Source organism: Cnephaeus nilssonii, assembly GCF_951640355.1.
Source record: "Cnephaeus nilssonii genome assembly, chromosome: 7".
Lineage (NCBI taxonomy): Eukaryota > Metazoa > Chordata > Mammalia > Chiroptera > Vespertilionidae > Cnephaeus > Cnephaeus nilssonii.
Genome location: NC_137078.1, coordinates 77879896 through 77899677, shown reverse-complemented (window position 1 = coordinate 77899677; position 19782 = coordinate 77879896). Strand labels below are relative to the sequence as shown.

Here is a 19782-nt window from a genome sequence, read left to right as displayed (position 1 = left end):
GGAGGTGGAGGCTGCGCATGAGGAGATACTGGGAAGGGAATACTCTTGAATAATGTGTGAGAAGTACTTGCTGGACCATCACCGAGTACCGGCTATAGTAGCAAACATGGCTTTTTACAATTTCATCTGACGTGGTGTCAAGTGGACATTTTTCAGATGTGGATTCTGAGGCCCCGGGGATCCGATGCCTTGACAAAGGCCGGCCCGGTGAAGAGGAGGCACCTGGCAGCCACCCAAATGCCTTCGAGCTGAATGGATGCGTTTGGTGTTCTATAATCTCTCTCTCATACTTTTATTCAGAAACGGAAATCAAATGGCTCCGTTTTCTGCCCCGTGGCTCTTGAGTCTCACACATGAAGCTCCTGATGGTGCTGGCAGGATGTTGTCCCTTTGATCCACGAATTAAGTTCAGAAATTGCAGGCCAGCACCTGTCCCTGACGCCTGGGGAAGAGCCATGGCTCCTCTCTCAGCATCCCTGTCTTTTCAACGCCCTTCACAGCCCTGCACGGAGAGGCTCCTCGTATCCCCACGTCACCGACGAGGAGACTGAGCCCACACAGGGAAAGGACTGGGCGGCTGGGACCAGAAGCGCCAGCGACAGGCCAGAATCTACACTTCTCAGAGCAGGGCAGCCTCCCAGGAACCACCACAGGGGAAGCTCCAGGTCCCATCAAATACTGTTCTTCACTCAGCTTTTGAGGAGAAAAGTCTTCCCCAACCCAGAGAAGCAACCTCGGAAAAACTCTACACCCACAGAGTTCCAGCAAAGAGACGGGCACGCCCTTTGGCCAGTTACAGTAATGTCTGGTGTAATGCTAGATCCCAGAAAGTGTTATCTGTTTCTGATGAAAAGCATTCTTTTCCTAAAAGTTTACCATCTTCCGGGGCTTGCTGGGAGCAGCCAGGGGGCAGTTTCCTGTGCTGGAGCTACTGCTGGTTTATCAAAACACAGGCCGGACGTTCGGAACGAGAGTCCGCTCAGGTGAACAAGGTGCTCCTGGCCCAGCAAGGGAGGGAGGCCGCGCGGCTTGGTGCCCATGTGGGGCTGGCAGGTTGGCAGCTGGTTCCCTCAGTCCCCGGATCCAACATGGAAATCAGCCTCAGGCCTGCAGACAGAGCCCCTGTGACCCACCCGTCAGTCCCCCCTGTGCCTGGGGATGGGTGCACATAGCGATGCTCGGAGAGGGTCCGACGGAGGGTGTGAAGGAACGAAACGCCTTCACTCTGTGCCCACCCTGTGATGGCCAACAGCCGGGGCCTCTTCCACCCACGGACCTGGGTTCTCACACGGCCACGGCATGGACACGGGCTGTGCGGTCCCTGAATCGCGGGAATTGTCACCAAAGTCGTGCGGGTGCATGTGTCTGCGGAGGACCTGCCCTCCACGCCCTCTGCCTGTGCGGGAGGACCCCGGTGCCACCCGTGTCTCTGAAACCGCCTGGCTCCCGTGGGCGCTCGCTGCGTGTCCAGCTTCCTGTCTGACGATGGACATTCTCTTTCCTCTCCTCCCGGTCTGGGAATGAAACACTCATCTCCTGCCCAAACATGTGTGTCTGCTGGCCCCACCCAGCACAGCTGTTTGCCCGGCCATCCCTGGACCAGGTTCCCACCACGAGCACAGGACGTGCTCCCCACATCCGCCTCTGCCACCAGCCTGGTGACTTGTGGTCGCTGAGCCCAGTAGCCAGAGAGAGACTTTTTAAAAAGACTCGCAGACGTGTAATTAAAATCTCAGTGTTGGGTTTGGGGGAAGGTGCTGGGCGGCTCCCGCCCCTGCTTTCCGGAAACACAGATTTTTAGTGTTTGAAAGTGACAGAAGGCTAAAGTGAGACGGCCCTAAATACACTGTCCTGGGCATTTCCGGCAGCTGGGCTGTGGGATCAATTCGGCACAAGCGGCCTCTCGCCCAAAGTATTGGACCAGGCCCCGCAACAGAGCCACCTCCGGTCCCCCTCCAGCCCGTGCTTCACCCCACCTCCACGCACAGCTTCCACACCTCACCCTGCTCCCTGCTGCCCCGGAGCCCTGGCCCCCCACTGGCCAGAGGCACGGCCATGCTCCTAGGCCGGAACTCCAACGCTCCTCAGTCAGGCCACCGCCAACCTCACAGCCCATACCCCACCCCCTCTGATCTGTGGGTGGCCCTGGCCCACTCAGCTGTGCATTCGATGTCCCCTCGCCTAGAAGGCCCTCCCTGCCACCTCCCCCCCTGCCCAGATGTCATCCCACCCTCTGAGGCCAGTTCAGAGGTCACCTCCTCCAGGAAGCCCGCTCAGATCCCACCACACGGGACCTCCGACTCCCCAGCACCGACTGGGCCTCCCAGGAGCTGTCACTCCCACCTTGCCTCTTGTTCCTCCCATCTCTCCCTCTGCCCTCCCTCCTCCTCCACCTTGCTCCAAGAGGACCCTGCACCCGTGCACCCTTCGCTGTGTTTTATGCCTGTTGTCTCCCTGTCTGTGCTGTCAGCTCTCAGCTCCAGGCCTTTGCTCACAGTGGTCTCTTCCTCTGCAGCATCCTTGTCCCGTGACCTCGGGGTGAATTCACTGTCACCCCTCAAGGCCCAGCTCCGATGTCAGCTGTGAGCGCTCACCGTCCCACGTCCCATCCACACACCTGGGTGGGCTCTGAAGTGCACTCAGTCATGTCCCCGCCGCCACTCGGCCCTTCTCCTTGGCTCTGAAGTCCATCTCCAAGGAGGGACCTGTCCTCTCTGCCTCATCTGTGGGCCCAGAGACAGAGGGGGCTGGGCCGGACCTGCTGGGTGGAGGCTTGGGGGCCAGAAATGGGAGCTGCCTTGTTGGCCCCCCTGCATCAGGTGCTGTGCTGGGCACCTCCCTGCAGGGCTGCGGGCCCTCAGCACTGGGGGCAGAGCCTGTGGGCAGGCCCATCCCCGGGGAGGAAATGCCTCTCCCAGGCTGCCCAGGCCCCTGGCTCCCCGGGCCCTGCCACCCAGGAGCCCAGAGCCAGGAGCGAACAGCCCGCTTTGTCTTGCAGTGGAGCTCGACCGCTCCCCGGGCCACCAGGAGCCCCACTGGAAGGAGTTCCGCTTTGACCTGACCCAGATCCCGGCGGGGGAGGCGGTCACAGCTGCCGAGTTCCGGATTTACAAGCTGCCCAGCGCCCACCTGCTCAACAGGACCCTCCACGTCAGCATGTTCGAGGTGGTCAGAGAGCGGGCCAACAGGTGCCTGCCCCCACCCCGCCTCCCGGTCAAACTCTGTGGGTGTGTCCGGCCCAGCCCCGGGGGGACAGACAGGGGCTTCCTGGGAGCTCCCCCTCCGAGAGGAAGGATGCTTGGACCAAGGCCCTGCCACCCTGGCTTCAATCCCCTCCCTGCTGTCCTGGCTGTGGGACCTTGGACGGGTCACTGAGCTCCCAAGCCTCAGTTTCCCCATCTGTCCCCGGGGGCAGCAGCACCTTCCTAGGTAGATCCAGTGAGACAGGCAGTGAGGCGCCCAGCTCAGGGCCAGGAGGGTCGACGCCCCAGGAGCGGTCCCAGGTGGGCACAGGAAGCACGAAGGCAGCTGTGCCGGCTTCGGTTAATTGTTCTTTCGTATCCACAGGGAGTCTGACTTGTTCTTTTTGGATCTTCAGACGCTCCGAGCTGAGGACGAGGGCTGGCTGGTGCTGGACGTGACAGCAGCCAGTGACCACTGGTTGTTGAACCGCAGCAAGGACCTGGGACTCCGCCTCTACATGGAGACAGAGGACGGTAAGGACGGCCAGGCCGCGCACCTTCTCCGCGGCTCCGATCAGAGGGGCCGGGTTGCATCCCAGCTCTGCAGCTTTCTACCTGTGACCTCACAGGTTCCTTACCCTCCAAGCCCGTTTTCTCACCTGTGGGAGGAGCATTCAGGCATTCTCTCATCCACCAGGTGTTTAGGGGCGGAGCCTCCTTCATCCCAGGCAGTGGGCGTAGAGAGCCCGAAGGTGGGCCCCAGATCGGGTGTGTGACTACATCAGGGGCCGCGTGCGTGGTGGGAGCAGAGGGGTGAAGGAGAGGTTGGAAGGAGAGGAGCTGAGAGAGGCAGGCAGCGGGCATTCTGCGTTAGGGGAAACCAGCGTCAGGGGTGGAGTGTTTAGGGAGCTGCTTGAATGTCACAGCAGTGGAGGACGGCAGGGTCTGAGTTAGCTTTCCATGGAAGATCCCTCAGGAGGTGTGGCATCACTCCCACCCCTTAGTGTGGGCAGCCCCTAGTGACGGGCTTCCCTGAGGGCAGTGTGTCGGGGGAGGGGAGGTAACTGGACGGTGGGAAAAGCTGACAAGCACCACTTCAGCCAGGCCATCAAGGCTCCTATGGAAGCTCATTGGGCTCTCATGTGCCCTGGATATGAGGGGAGGGGAGGGCTCTTCTCCTCCGGGGTCTTCTCCCCAAACCCACGACCCCAGTGTCGCCATGAGAAAAACATCAGACAAACCCATATTGAGGGGCAGCCTGCAGAATGCCTGAACGGGCAAGGTCATCAAAAACAAGGGCAGCCTGAGAATTGCCACAGCCCAGAGGTGCCTGAGGCGTTGTAATGGCTCAGTGCCCTGTGGGATCCCGGACGGGATCCTGGAGAGAAAAAGGACCTTGGGGAAAGCGGAATGAATCATGCTGTTTAGGTACGAAGGTATCGATATTGGCTCATTAGTTGTGACAAACGTACCATAGTAATTGAAATTTAACATTTCCCAGGGGACACTGCGTCTGGGTATAGGGGAATTCTCTGTATAAGTACCTTTGCAATTTTTTGTACATCTCAACTATTGTAAAGGAAGAGCTTTATTTACTGTCTGCATAAAGTGAGCACCCTGACCTCGGCGACAGGTGTAAGCTGTGGGGCAGAGTGAAGGGAAGCCAGAGAGGCCCGGCAGCCGGTGTCCCGGGGAGAGCTGGGGGCGGGCTGGTAGCAGCAGAAATGGAGACAAGTGGGTAGAGGGGTCGGGAATAAAGTGGACGGAGCCATTGGATTTTTAAAAAAATTACAGTTTACATTCCATATTATTTTCTATTAATCTCAGGTGGACAGCTTGGTGGTTAGATAATCATATACTTTACAGCCTTCCCCAGATGTTTCCAGTACCCACCTGACACCATAGCTGGTTATTACAATAGTATTGACTGTATTTCCTATGCTGTACTTTACATCCCGTGACTATTTGAATTTTTTTTATTGACTGATTTTAGAGAGAGGGAGAGAGATAGAGACGTCAGTGTGTTGTTTCCTTATTTATGCATTAATTGGTTGCCTCTTCTATGAGCCCTGACGATGGGAGGGAAGCCTTGGCCGATGGGGACAAGGCTCTAACCAGCGGAGCCACCCAGTCAGGCCTGTAACTACCAGTCTGCACTTCTTAATCCCTCCCCTTCCACCCAGCCCCCAGCCCCCAATTCCCCTCCCCTCTGGCAACCATCAGTCTGCTCTCTGTGTGCCAGTGGGTTTTTAAAATATATCCTTTTTTCCTCCCCTGAGTTGGGGAAAATAGCAGAGGGGCAGGTTTGAGGTGGGGAATGAAGCGTTCTCTCTGGCCCTGATATCACTGATAGCCCTGGCTGAGGTCCATAAAAATGTCGCTCCAGGAGAGGTGCATGCTGGGGACACAGGTTAGGGAACCAGTGAAATATAAACGTGGGGTTAGAGCCTTGAAACTGGGCTGGCACCTGGGAAAGGAGTTCAGCGATGGAGCCCGAAAGGGACCTGCGACTGAGTCTTCCCCTGAGGGGCGCCCCCTGGGGACCTTCCTGGGCCCCGGAGCTAGTCCCAGGCCAGGCCCTGCGGCTGTCCACCTTTGGGGGTGAAGGGGGCGGGGGGTTGGGAGGCGTGGTGCCTTGGGTCAGAGAGGGAGGCTGGGCGGAGTGGCGGCCCCAGCCCGGAGCCCTCCCTGCTCTGACGCGTGGCCTGGGGCGCACATGGCCAGCCGCTGCCTGTCCCTGGCGGGGCCGTTCCTGGCGGGCTCCTGGCCGCAGTGCTCAGGGGCTGTGTCCCCACCAGCTGCTCAGGGTCCTCATGGGCCCAGGGCTGCCTGTGCGGCTTCACCATCAGCGCATATGCCCGCGCCAAGTTCTCAGGGACCCGTGGAGGCCGTGGAGGGCATCTCTGATGGGGTGAGAATCATGGTTGGGGCTTTGGGCTCGGTGTGATTCCGGAGAACGTTAGGGGCGCTGCTCAGACCCCAGTGAGCACTTGACTGTGATCAGCAGCAACGTGGGTGAGGACCACTTCGGGCTGGGCCTTCACTGGCGGCCAAGCAGATGACCCGCATCGCGTGGTCTGCTCCTGCGTGGGCCGGAACACGCTCTATGAGCACCACTTCTTGGCGGTGAGCTGGAGCTGGAGGTGACCCCAGGGCCCTTTGGCTGAGCGCATCCATGCAGGCGGGGCTGGGGTGCCGCCTTGGACACGCCCAGGGCCAGCGGGACTCTGGTTCAGGAAGGAGGCGCCCCATCAGGTACGACCTCGAGGGCAGTGGCCGTCAGGAGTCAGCCCAGCGAGGGGAGGCGCTTCACGGGAGCACTGTCCTTGGAGCGGCCATCACCCGGATGTTGCTTCGGTGAAAGAGGGGAAGGCTATCTCCAGGGGGAGCACCAGGAAGTTCAACCTGCCCACGTGCAGAGCTGCCGGAACCCCCGTGGTGGAGGTTGAGGAAAATGGTGGGTGTGGGGTCATTTGCCCCAGAAGACATTCATGTAGGTCACATGGTACAGGGGGAAAGTCTGAGAAAAGAGTTGAGTGGTTAACAATCTGGAAAGAGGAAGATGGAAAAGCTAAGTCTTCGGATGATGTAACAGCTCAAATCATCAAGCGGGACGATCTGGAGTTTGAGGATGGCATGTATGCCAACGTGGGCATAGGAACCCTTCTGGCCAGCAACTACATCTGTCCCAATGTAGCTGTTCACCTTCACAGCGAAGATGGAGTCCCAGGCGTGGGTCCATGTCCCTTAGGAGGAGGTGGATGCAGATCTCATCAGTGCTGGCAAGCAAACCGCCATCATCCTTCCCAGGAGCTGTTTTCTCTCCAGCGATGACTCATTTGCTATGATCGAGGGGGACACATCCACCTAACTGTGCTAGGACCACGCAGGTTTCCAAGTATGGTGACCGGCTACCTGGATGACCCCGGAAAGAAGGTGCAGGGAATGGGGGTGCGGTGGACTTGGTGTCCAGGATCAAGACGAAGTAGTGCTCTCTATGGAGCACTGCCCCAAGGCCAACAAACCCCAAATCTTGGAGAAGTTCTCGATACTCCGCCTGGGAAGGGTGCGTGGACGCAGTCCTCATGGAAAAGGCCGGGTGACGTGCACAGAGGAAGGACTGGCGCGGTTGCGCTCTGGGAAGGCCTCACCGAGGACATCAGGAAGAGCGCGGGGAGCGCCTCGCCCTGTGACCCCAGGCCAGGCCCTGCAGCAGCTCCCAGCCCCCCGGGAGGAGCCCTTGCTCACAGAGGCTGGTCTTTCATTTTAGCCTCCGGGTCTCATCCCGAGGAGGAGGAAGTCCGGGATCACATGCGTCCATTTCACAGGCAGCCTGACCGTGTCCTCCTGGCCCCTCAGGCTTTCTACCACAGAAAGACGGTTCTCTCAAGAGGGAAGTGACTTTAACAAAACCGAAGGAGAGCAGGCGTTTATCCGTGTGCTCTGTGGCCTCAGAAAGCGCTGCTGCAGGCGTCCGGGACTCAGACGCCTCTTCACTGTGATTCTCCATGAAGCTGTGCAGCGGGCGGTGACCCACAGGAAGGTTTCTTCCCCCATGAACGTGGGGAGATGTCCAGGGAGGGAGTGACCACCCAGAGGATGCAGAGGCGCCACTTTACTGTCCCATGGAAACACACAGTGTGAGCGTCCGCCCTGCTGCTGTGGCTCCGCTGGTTGGAGCGTCTTCCCGTGACGGAAGGGCGGCGGGTTTGATTCCTGGTCAGGGCACGTACCCAGGTCCAGGCGCGTGTGGGAAGCAAGTGATCAGTGTTTCCCTCACATCGATGTTTCTCTCTCTCTGCCTCCATTCCTCTCTCTAAAATCCATAAAAACACATCCTCACGTGAGGATTGAAATAATAATAATAACAGTAATAATAATGCAATTTATAAACCGGCTAGGGCAGTGGTCAGCAAACTCATTAGTCAACAGAGCCAAATATCAACAGTACAACGATTGAAATTCCTTTTGAGAGCCAAATTTTTCAAACTTCTTCTAATGCCACTGCTTCAAAATAGACTTGCCCAGGCCGTGGTATTTTGTAGAAGAGCCACACTCAAGGGGCCAAAGAGCCGCATGTGGCTCGCGAGCCGCAGTTTGCCGACCACGGGGCTAGGGCATTACAGCCCCCCAAAAATGTCAGTTTGTGACGGGAAGACATGCTGTCTAAAGGAAAGATTTTCTCCTTTGGCCCTTCTGACTCTTCTGCTGGGCCTTTCATTTTGTTGCTAAATTTAGTTTCCCGTAGCCTCACCTCCTCCCCACACGCCTCCTCCTCGCAGCTAAGTGGATGCCCCCAGAAGGAGAGGAAGACCACCGCGGTGGGCAGTGCCCTGGTCATGGAGTGCTGACGGGGAGAGGCTGTTGGTGCCACCGGGGTTTCCTCCTTAAATAGTCCACCAAGGGCTGTGGCTGATGATGGGAGGAGTTCTAGAAAGCTACCGATGGACTCAGGTGGGCTTTCTCACCTTGACTCACAGTGCTCCTGTGTCCTGACAGACACTCTGTCCTCCCTCCCTGTTGTGGAGCCTGAGCCGGCCTCTTGTTAATATTCTCTGTAATCCAAGAGGGGCTTGAGGTATTTCATCCTGACTCCTTAGTCTCAAAGACTTAGAAAAAAGTGAGTTGGTATGTGTGTGTTTGGGGGGGCGAGGGGCGAATCTGGCGGCGGCTTTAAGCATCCCCCCTTCGCCCCCCCACCCCACACACGTGGAGCTTGCACTTCCCAAGCATGGCTCTAGGGGGCGCACAACCAACATGAGCCCCTGGGTAAGAGCAGGAAGTTCCAGCTGGTCAAGGAAGGCCTTTCAGGGAGGCCTCGTAGGGCCTCATCCCCAGGAGGGACAGGTCCTGGGATGGAGAGGTGGGAGGCAGTGCTCACTGAGGGCACAGCCTGCGGGTGTGGGGGGAAGAGGCCAGGGACCATGGCCAGATGGGGTGGGTGGGATGGAGTAGACACCTTGGGGGCTTCTGGGCAGATGTGCCCTGGGAGTGGGGAACGTCCCAGCCGCAGTGTGGAACAGGCCGCGGTTCCCAGGGGCCCACAAGTTCCAGGCTGTTAAGCAGTAGAAAGGAGGGAAAGGACTGAGTTTCCCATCCTCACGCGATGACGTCACCTGAGGGACCAAAGCAGACCAGGTCCACAGCTGGGATTCCCTCCAAGGTTTCCACCAGGCATCCCCAGTGACCTTCAACGTGGCACCAGGGTCACATCCATGACTTCAGGCTGAGGTGGAGCAGGGGCTGCAGGTGGCACCAGAGCAGAAGGAAGCCTGGGGGAGAGCTTGGCCTGGCACAGTTGGGGAGGCGCATGCATGAGGACAGGATGGGGCAGGTGAGCTGCCCAGACATCGGGCTCTGACGGGCAGACTCAGAAATGGATGAGGACGGCCTTTCAGGGAACCTTGAACAGGTGCTGCTCCCCTGGGCCCACCTGCTCAGAGCAGCAGCGTCTCCCATCCTGCGGGGCCCACAGCTCCAGGCGTGGCCACGCCACCCCCTCACTGCAAAGGGGACAGCATGCCTGCCGGCACCTCACAAGGTCAGGTCTGGAGGCGGCACCTGGGCCCCAGAGGCTCCTGAGCGCCCATCTCCGCCTTTCTGGAAAGGGGCCTGTCAGAGCTGGGCAGCCGAGGGGCCCACCAGGAAGACAGCCAGGAGGCAGGAGCCCTGCTCAGGATGGATGGGAGGGGAGCTCTGGGCTCTGGAAGGAGGGCCGGGGTCCATTCCCAGGCCTCCCAGGTTAGGCCGCCTGAAAAACTGGGCTCAGCCCCTGGTCCGGCCCCTCTGCCCCAGACCTGCCTCTGCGGGGTGTGCGGGGAGGGTAGGATTGTCCTGGCTGGTTGCAGCTTGCTTGGGACCTTGAACAGGTGCCGCTCACTGGGCCTCAGTGTCTGCTTCTGTGGAATGGGAACTAGGATCAGCTGCTCCAGGATCCGCAGTCAGGCTCCCCGTGCCCGCACAGGCTGCCTCCGTGACGCGCTGCCTCAGTGGCGTTGCCTAGTTGATCTATGTCCTCCTCCCTGCACCCAGGACACCCCAATGAGATCCTCGAACAGACAGTTGCACAAAGAAAAGCAAACAGTGAGCACAGCCCCAGGCATGTCCTCCGGGCCCCAGGGGGCAGGGCTGTCCAGGGAACAGGGACCCGGCCGCGGCACACACAGGCTGGAGGGCTGCTGGGCCCCAGGCGCCCCCTGTGTCGGCCAGGCCGTGGAGCTCACTCCAGAGCCACCTGATGACAGGCGCCCATCTGCTCGTGGCTCCGTGGCCGCCTTGTCCTGGCCTCACTGGCCTGTCCCCTCTGCTCGCAGAGCTTCCATGTGGCCTGTGGCCTGTGTCCTCGTGGTTCCCCTGTGTCCCCCTGACTGCGACTTGCCATGACCCAAACTCTCCCAAATGCTTCTGTCTGGGCTCCTTCCAGCAACAGCGCCGGCAGCTTCAGCCTCCTGTCTTAGCAGGTTCAGTCCTGCCTGGAGCCTCTGATGGGCCCAGAGCATTGTTTTGTGGCGGTGATGTCATAGGTCAAAGGTTGGTCTTAGGATTCATTAGGTGTTCGATTCACTAAGGCCCCTGGACACAGGTCTAAAGCACAGCTGTTTAAGAGCTGACCTTTGAGCAGGAGTGTGGGTGGGGCAGGCAATGTCCTTTGCCTGTGTGTCTAATGGAGGATCATGTTAGACCTGCTAATGGCACAAGTGTATGTACCTACGTATGTGTGCATCTGCACACTGTAATGTAAATGCATGCATGTGTGTTTATGTACAGACATGGGTGTGCATGTATGTGTGTGTCCGTGTTGCAGCATTGAGGGGAATGCACACGGAAGTGGAAGGGTGGTCACTGTGTTTGAGAAACAAACATGAGTTGTTACGCTCCTGCTAACATTCCACAGGAAAAGAAAATGAAGAGGTTCTATCTCATTCTCTTCTTTATAACAAAAGCCAGGAAGTCACCTAAAGGTCTGGCGATAAGCTAATCTCTAAGTGAATTCTGGTGTGTGAGGGACAGTTTCCTCTAAAGGCTCCCCACAGCTGATCCATTGCTGCGACGTGAAAGCATCGCGAGGTCACGTGGGACAGGAAGAGGCCAGGAAGAGGGTCCTGGTGGAGTGGACAGGGCAGGGCTGAGGAGCGTTTTTCACAGCGGCCTCAGTCTTGGAGGCCGTGGGTAAAATCCATGTTTCTAGACTCGCCATTCCGCGGGCGGAGGCCCCAGTCACGTCCCTGCCCGCAGACCCTTCTTCCTTAACCACGACCCGGGCCTGTGGACAGGAACCTGGGCTCTGGGTCAGACCGGCCGGGCTAAAGCCGGGCTCTGGGACTTTGGTCCAGTGTCTCCGCCCACTGACCCGTCCGTCTGTGGCGTCAGGAAGCAGGGAGGCCTGCTCTCGGGCAGGGTGAGCACGGCCACGCCTGGCAGCTGCGCCCGTCAGCCGGTGTCCTCAGTCCCCGGGACATCCCCGGGAGGAGGCGGGAAGGGGGGCCTCAGGCCCAGGAGTCCTCAGGCCGAGGTGGGAGGCCGCCGTGTGGCCCTGACGTCACTCACGCTGACCCTGGTTCGCGAGCCTCCTCCGCGGCCTCCTCAGACCCGCGGCCGGGGCTGGGGCGGGACGTGGACTCCGGCCTTCGGATGAGGGGAGCCAGGCCCGGGGCCGCCTCAGGTCCTCAGCCTTCGTGCTCCCGGGCCCGCCCGGGCCCCGGCAGAGCTGCTCTGTGCCCGCTGCAGAGCCATGCCCTCTGACCCTCTCTCCTCTCTGTCTCAGGGCTCAGCGTGGATCCTGGCCTGGCCGGTCTGCTGGGGCGACGGGCACCGCGCTCCAAACAGCCTTTCATGGTCACGTTTTTCAGGGCGAGCCCCAGCCCCAGCCCCATCCGGGCCCCTCGGGCAGTGCGGCCCCTGAGGAGGCGGCTGCTGAAGAAGACCAACGAGCTGCCGCAGCCCAACAATCTCCCGGGGATCTTTGGTGAGGTCCGGGCGCCGGGCCGAGGCTGTAGGCCCAGGACCAGTGGTGGTGGCTGAACCTTCTGGCCCTCACAAGGGGCCAGGCCAGTGGTCACCCTCCAGCCCCTCCTGACACCCTCCCTTGCCCCCTGCCCCCGGTGGACCGGCCATGCCCTGTCTCTCGGGCCTCCCTGCCGCCGAGGTCCCTTCCGTGCTCCCCGGCTCCCCAGGCCCTCCCCGAGCCCCGTCAGAACCAGGTGCCCTTCCTCCGGGCAGCACCGCCCCGTGCCCGCGGCTCTCTCCCAGGCTCCCTTCGGGATGCACAATTGTAGGCGAAGGTCTCCCCACCAGGCGAGACCCTCGGAATCGGGGGGGGGGGGGGGGGGGACGGGCCTCACCCGGCCCTGTGCCTCTGTTCCTTTCATGGGAGTCAGCCTCCTGTTTGGCCTCAACATGAGCCACCGGACCTGTGCAGGGTGTGGAGGACGGTGGGGTGAGGGCAGGGGCGTCTCGGGAGGGAAGGAGGGGATGCCCCCGCCTGGTGGCAGAAAGGCCCCCGGCTGTTCATTGAGCATCAGGAGGCCACAGGCTGCAGTCGGGCGGCCGGGCGGGCAGGGCTTCCTCGGGAGCCACTGGGAGCATCGAAGGCTCTTGAGTTGGCCGACACCAGCAGAGCCGCAGGGACGGGCTCTGTGGGACCCAGCGGCGTGGTTCCCCATCATTCACTTGTCCCCCAAACGTGCCCGGAGGGCGTCCCCGCCCGGGTGCCCGGGGCAGCGGCACAGAGCAGGCCCAGGAGAGACCTCGCACCGTCTGTCCCCGCAGATGGCGCCCACGGCTCCCACGGTCGGCAGGTGTGCCGTCGGCACGAGCTCTACGTCAGCTTCCAGGACCTTGGCTGGCTGGTAATGTCTGCTCTCCCCTCTCTTAAATGACGACCCCACCTGAAGGTCAAGTGTGTCTCCGGGAGGGGGTAGACTTGGGTTTTTTGTTTTTTTTCATGTATTATTTTCTTCTGGGTTTTCCAAGTGTTCTAAAAGGAGAATGTGTTATTTTTTGGTAAAAACTGTGAAAATGGAGACAACCTGCCTCCTGAGCCATAAAATGTCAGGGCTACAAAGGACCCCGAGGCCAGGCTGGCCGAGCCTCTGTGCTTTGCGGGACAGCAGCTGCGGGAGGCGTGGGGGCGGGGCAGCAGGAGGACCCCCCCCCCCCCCCCCAGGACCACAGAGCTGTTCCCAGCCCTGTGCGCTGAGGGTCTTGGGGTGGCTGCCAGGCTTCGGGGGGCGGGGGGCTGCCCAGGAGGGGCTGAGGGTGAGTGACAGGTCCCTGAGGCGGAGGGAGGGAGGGTGAGGGGCAGCCCTGAATCCTCCTGTGACGGGTGCTAGTGGGAGGGGCCACATGGTGGGACTCACCTTCTTCCATTCCCCACCCAGGACTGGGTCATCGCCCCCCAAGGCTACTCAGCCTATTACTGTGAGGGGGAGTGCTCCTTCCCGCTGGACTCCTGCATGAACGCCACCAACCACGCCATCGTGCAGTCCCTGGTCAGTACCGGCCTGTGCTGCCGGCCCCGGGGAGGGTGCGCTGAGGAGAGGGGCCCGGGCAGCCTGGAGGGGAATGGGGGCGCCTGCTCGGTTCTCGGAGGTTCTCACCTGGAACCTCGGCTGAGTGCACGTGTCCTTCAACCCCCACACTGTGCAGGAGCTGGTCACTGTGTGGCCAGCCTGCGTCTGCAGACTCACTGCTGGTGCACACACTCACACACACACACACACACACTCACACACACACACACACACTCACACACACTCTCACACACACACACACACACACACACACATGTGCACACATGCACAGGGGGACCTGCAGGTATGTGTAGTGGTCACATGCACACAAACACAGAACAGATGTGCATCCCATCTGGGTGCCTGTGCACACTGAACACGTGTGCCCATGTGCACGGATTGTTCAACCTCAAGTGACACGTGCGCACGGGGTGAGAGACAGTCGTGTGTGCTCACCACCCCTTCACGGTGAGTCCGAGAGTGACCCACAGCCCTGAGCGCAGGGCTCTCCTCTCAGAAAGGCTCATCCCTGAGGGGCCTGGCTTCTCTCCCGGCTCCCAAGTCAGAACAGGCCCTCCCGCTTCCCCACTTAGAGCCCATGGCCGGCACCCCCGGGCGGTGTTGCCTGGTTCCTTTCACGTGGGCCTTTGAATGCCAAGCCCAGACACCTCATGTGGAGGCTGGGAAGCTGGGGAGCAGTGGCCCCCTGTCCAGTCTGGCTGACATCCCTGCCGAGGCCTCGGCTTCCCCAGTGGCTGCAGAGAGGCTCTGGGCCCCAAGCCAGCCCAGTGCCCGCTGACAGTGCTCCTGGCAGGCTGGCTCAGGGCTGGGGCTCCCGGGACAAGTGGGCATTGGGGCACAGGGACCAGACTGCCGGACGGGCCCCCCATCAGAAAGCTTCACCCGGTTCTGCAGCCCCCGTAGGGCTGGGCTTCACCCGCTCCTGGGCCCTCGGAGCGGCCCCCACACCCACGGTGGAAGCCGGTGTCCTTCCTCTCCTGCCCCAGAGCCCGGGGCCCGTCGGTGTGGGGCCCTGACCCGGAGTCCAGTGCTAACTCAGCTCATCCTGCCAAGTCGCAGGATAAATATTTGTGTGGAGGCCGAAGTAGCTCCACAATCAGGCTCTTTCTTGGTGGGGGAGCGGCTCAGGCAGAGGGAGCAGGCTCACCGCCCCTGGTCCGAGTCCTGCCCCAGCCCTGTGGCCTGTGTGCGCTGTTCCTTCATCTCCCAGAGTCACACTCGCCCGAGAAGCTGTCAGGAGGGGTGAACGGTGCTTTGAGAAATGACGGTGTGAACCCCCAGGGGTGAACCTAGAATCCGGGGCTTTATCCAGTTGCTCCATGAACACTCTTGGGATCAGCCAGGAGGGGAGACAGGCCACAAACAAGGGCGTGGACAAGGCATGATCAGGGTCATTGCAGAAGCCCAGAGAAGCCCGGTCAGTGTGGCTCAGAGGTTGAGCATCGACCCAGGAACCAGGAGGTCACAGTTTGATTCTTGGTCAGGGCACGTGCCTCGGTTGCGGGATCGATCCCCAGTAGGGGACGTGCAGGAGGCAGCTGATCAACGATTCTCTCTCATCATTGATGTGCCTATCTCTCCCTCTCCCTTCCTCTTTGAAATCAATAAAAACATTTTTTTTAAGAAGCCAAGAAGAGGGAAGAGTGGAGGGGAGTCCTGGGGGGCGGTGCTGCAGGGGCCTCAGGCATAGGGACCTGCCATCAGGTGCATTGTGTGCTGGGGACCAGCAGGCCCTCAGGTCTGAGGGGAGTGGGTGTGGCAGGGAGCTGACAGGTGCCCAGGCTGTGCCCTAAGGGCCCAGGGCAGGGAAGGGGTCAAGGAGAGCAGATTTGCACATCACACCTGCCCTGGCTATGGCTGGAGGTGGGAGGGTCGGGAGGCCAGGCCCTGGGCGGGTCCTGGAGAAGGCCCCAGAGCTCACGCTCTGCCTGCCGCCCCCTCCCTGGCCAGGTGCACCTGATGAAGCCAGACGCCGTGCCCAAGGCGTGCTGCGCGCCCACCAAGCTGAGCGCCACCTCCGTGCTCTACTATGACAGCAGCAACAACGTCATCCTGCGCAAACACCGCAACATGGTGGTCCAGGCCTGCGGCTGTCACTGAGGCCCCGCCGGCCGCTGCAGCACCTCCCGCCGGGGTCAGCCCCGCTCCAGAGGCTGAGACCCTCAAATGCCACCATAGCTCTGGAGGGGCCGAAGGGAGGGCTCTCATATCTGCCCCCATCCAGCCAGCGTCTGGTCGGTCCTCTCCAGGCCCCTGGCCCCTTCCCCAGGATCTGTGGTTTGTCCCACCCCAACCTGGAGGGACGGATGCACATAGCAGCCATGGTGTCAGCGCAGGAGGCCCATGTTAGGACTGTCCTTGGCCTTCGTGCCTGTACTGTGGACGACCCAGGCCAGTCTGAGCGGAGGACTGGCTGGTTGGGCCAGGGTTCGGGGTGGGAGCAGGGGTTGTCCCTTCCCAGGACAACCTGGGCATTTCCGGGGCCTAGTTAGACACGGGCCTGTCCTCAGTAGTGAGCACATCCGAAAAAGAGCGAGCCGGATGGGCTCATGCCCTGGGCCTGCCCTCCTGCCTGGAGAGGTGTGACTCCCAGAGAAGCAAGAAATCTCAGGGGCTTCCAGTTCCCTCACCGCCCCGCTGTGGGGCTCAGCACTGGACAAAGGTAACTCCTGGCAGAAGCAAGGACAGACTCGCAGAGTCTCAGCAGACGCGCAGCACAGACCTCACCCCTGCCCGGCCTCTCGCCCGTGGCCGTCAGTGAGCACCCGGGTTCTTTCCCCGCTGAACGTGGACAGGGTCTCAAAAACCTCAACACAAACCGTTCGGAGTTGAAACGAACCGGTTTCCGCTCCTCCCATGCTAAGGAGCAATGCATCCCCGGAGCAGAGGGCCCAGGCCACCTCTGGCCAGGCATGGGGCAAGGGGGGCCACTGTCGGTGTCTGCCGGAGTCTAGAAGGTAAGGACAGCCTGGTCACCTGTGTCCTGTTTCTTGGGGCCTGTGAGCCAAAGAAAAGGCCCCTGTCCCAGGGGAGTGACAGGCAGTAATTAGGGTGAGCTGGGTGGGAAGGTTCCCGGAAACCACTGTTCTCCTTGGAGCAGCCGAGGCAGTGGGAGTGTTTATTTGATTTCTGACTTGCTAACCCTGTAATTTACCTGCTGGAGCAGACAGTCCAGCTGCCTGAACCCTGAAATACTGTGTCGTTAATAGCAGATCCTGGGCCCACCCCAGCAGACAGGCACAGCCCACAGAGGCAGAACGACCCGTGTGCCCAAGGACGCGCATCCCTGGGGTCCACCCTGCACCCTGAGGACGGGCTCCGGGAGAGCAGGTCTGGGTCAGGGGTGGAGGCGGGGCCCGGCTGCAGGACTGGGAGGGCCTCAGAGTGAGTGCCGAGGAAGAGGCCCGCCCCGTGTACACAGATGGGCCCAGACTGCCTGGAAGGCAGGGAGCTCCCCACTCTCCGGGCTTCGAGCTCAGGCTGGCAGGGATCGGACCCGGCATCGGCGGGAATGTCAGGAGATCCGTATTCTGGTTCCAGCTCAGCCGGCCACTGACCTGCTTACGGTCTGAAGCAGCCCCCTTCCCGATTCAGGCTTGTTTCCCCTCCGTGACGGGCCCACAGGACTCTCATCTCCCAAGGCCTTGGAGCCAGGGCACATGCCTGCCACCCTCCCCTCGTCTCAGCCAGGTGCCCAGTGGCCAAGGGCATGAGACCTGGAGCTACCGAGCATCTCCCTCCTTTCAACACCAGGGCAGGGGAGGCCTGGGAACTGCCGACAGGTGTCAATATCTGGTCTCTGCCGCCTCAGACGTAACTTGGCACAGTTCAGGGTGCCAGGAAAGTGCGTGAAATGAAGGTTTTAAAGATGCAGCCTTCCTCGCCCAGCGGGACAGGAATGAGACACGAATCCCTTCCTGCGGTAAAGCTGACAGTACAGCAGCCATGGCTTTCCTGAGACGTGTGGCACCTTCCGCCATCCCGGCGGCCACCACAGACGTCCAATGGAAAAGGCCTCGGGGAAGGGAGACATCACAGACACAAAGCTGGAGGTGGCAGCGCTGGGTTACCAAGGCCACCTTGTTTGTCTGGTTGCCTGGCAGCCCAGGTTACATTCGAGGCTGCACATCAGAAGCATGATGAGGGCGCCTCGGGCCCACTGACAGCCAAGTAAACGCTGACACAGGATGCGAAGGACAGGCGAGTGGGGCCACTCCGAGGGGGAAACTGCTGTCCTCAGCACCCCTCACCATCCGACGCAGCCCTGGCCGATGCCAGCTTATCAGCCACAGCTCTCTTCTTTCATGTTTGTGGGGAAGTGGGTAATGTGCCCCGAGAAATTCCCTACAATTTCACAGGAAAGGAGTCTGTAACCCGGAGACAGCAGGTTTGGAGCCAGGAGACCTGGCACCAAACCTCGGCTCGGCCTCTTGTTAATCTGAGTCATGTAACCTGTGAGAGGTCCTCCCCTGTAGAAAGGGGTGCTGCTCCTGCCCTGGCAAGGCCGTGATGGGACCAGGTCTGTTCACAGCCCTTAGCACATCTGAACATGTGTGTGCAGTGAGTAGCATGTTAGTGCTCTTCAAAATAATCTGCAAACGTGGGCCTCCATGGGTGCCTACTCACTCTTCCGAGTCTCAGGTCCACACCCGGACACGGCGTGCTGCTGTCTTCTCTTCAAAGCTGTGCTCTCCCCAAAACCCAGACTTGGTGAACTTGTTTTAAACTGGTAACCTCTCGGTGTGAGGGCGGGCTTGCACCTCCCCTGCCTGCGGAGGAGCCCTGGCCAGCAGTGCCCACCCGCGGCCTCATGGGAAGTTGAAGGGAACAACTTGGTGGGCTTCTCTTCTTACTGGGAGCCCTGAGCAGCCATTTGACTCTCTGCTAAGTTTTCCCTCACTTAAGAAAATATTAATTACATGTATGCTGAGGAAATTTTTGAAAATAAAAATTAAAAAAAAGAAAAGAAAAATCGATATGAACACACATAACCCCACCACAGAGAAAACGATCATTAATGATTCATCCAGTCTTTTTTATTGGCACATGTATGTCTTTATTAATAAGATATAGATATTTTACAAAGTAAGGATCATATTCTATGCACTGCTTGGTGATCTGACTTATTCAATTTATGATATATTCTGAAATTATTAAATATTCTTTGAAAACATAATTTAAGCAGCATTCCACATCTACACTTCTGAGTTTTCTCTTACAAACCAGGTCTCAGCAGCCCTCCCCAGAGGATGGGGGAGGAGACCACCCCTGCGTGGTTACTGGGCTGGCCCTGCCACCTCACCTGAGTCTCAGGGTCAACACCTGTACAAGGGTCATGGTGGACCCAGGGGTGGCTTCTGGGGAAGCGCTTGCACAGCCCGGGAGTGAGCAACCAGCACCCTATTGTCCCACCCACCAGCCTCCTGGCCAGTCTGCTGTTCCCACCTTCCCAGGACACCAGGGAAGCCCAGTGAGTGACGAGGTCCCCACAGCCTCTCCCTGGTCTCTCGGGGTGAGGCCAGCCCTCCCTCCTGGGGCCTGGCCAGCCTGCTCCATGTGGCAGCATGTCACACCCAGACCAGCCACGCTGAGTCCGTCACACCAGCCCTGAATGGCTGCCATTCTCTGGCCTCCCTGCTGCCGGTCCTGACAGCTGTGACGGGCCGCCCGTGAGCGGGACGCCTAGGCCAAGCAGCGAGGGTCTCTGCTGGGAATACTGTGGGCCGTGCAGCGGGCTCCCGATGCCAGAAGTGGGCTCGTCCATCCCTTTGCAGGCGCTGGCCTGGGACACGGGGCCACAGGCCAGCGGCTCCTCTCCTTCCCTCCCCTCCACGCTCAACCTCATCTCACCCCCAAATGAGAACCAGCCCAGCTCAGCCCCGCCCAGCAGTGCTGAATGCTGAGATTTGATTCAGAGCAACTAACAGGCAGCGGGGAGCAGCGGCAGCCCTGGAGGCTTCTGGGGCTCAGCCTCAGCATGAGAGGCTGTGAGGCGGCCTAGCCAGCCCAAACCGTTCAGGGTGAGAGGCTAGCCTGGCACAGGCTACAGCCCGTGGCCCCCGACTTCA

At 60.1% G+C, this 19782-nt stretch overlaps 1 protein-coding gene and 1 pseudogene across 4 annotated transcripts in view; both read left to right on the top strand.

Moving 5' to 3' along the window:
- Positions 1-19679, top strand: part of BMP8A (bone morphogenetic protein 8a) — a 29562-nt gene extending 9883 nt beyond the window's left edge. The window contains exons 2-7 of one of the 3 annotated variants that reach the window (XM_079776679.1): positions 2999-3165; positions 3599-3716; positions 11947-12147; positions 12951-13030; positions 13562-13672; positions 15665-19679. In XM_079776679.1, the coding sequence (XP_079632805.1) occupies positions 2999-3165; positions 3599-3716; positions 11947-12147; positions 12951-13030; positions 13562-13672; positions 15665-15814 (827 nt within the window). In that variant the 3' untranslated portion in view covers positions 15815-19679. Of the gene's footprint in view, positions 1-2998; positions 3189-3567; positions 3717-11946; positions 12193-12902; positions 13031-13561; positions 13673-15664 lie in introns of all 3 variants that reach the window. The other 2 variants (XM_079776678.1, XM_079776680.1) reach the window with 2 other exon arrangements.
- LOC307102707 (succinyl-CoA:3-ketoacid coenzyme A transferase 2, mitochondrial-like) lies at positions 6037-8533 on the top strand (annotated as a pseudogene). The gene is made up of 2 exons: positions 6037-7248; positions 8465-8533. The product of its transcript is annotated as a succinyl-CoA:3-ketoacid coenzyme A transferase 2, mitochondrial-like (transcript).
- Positions 19680-19782: the final 103 nt, after the last annotated feature.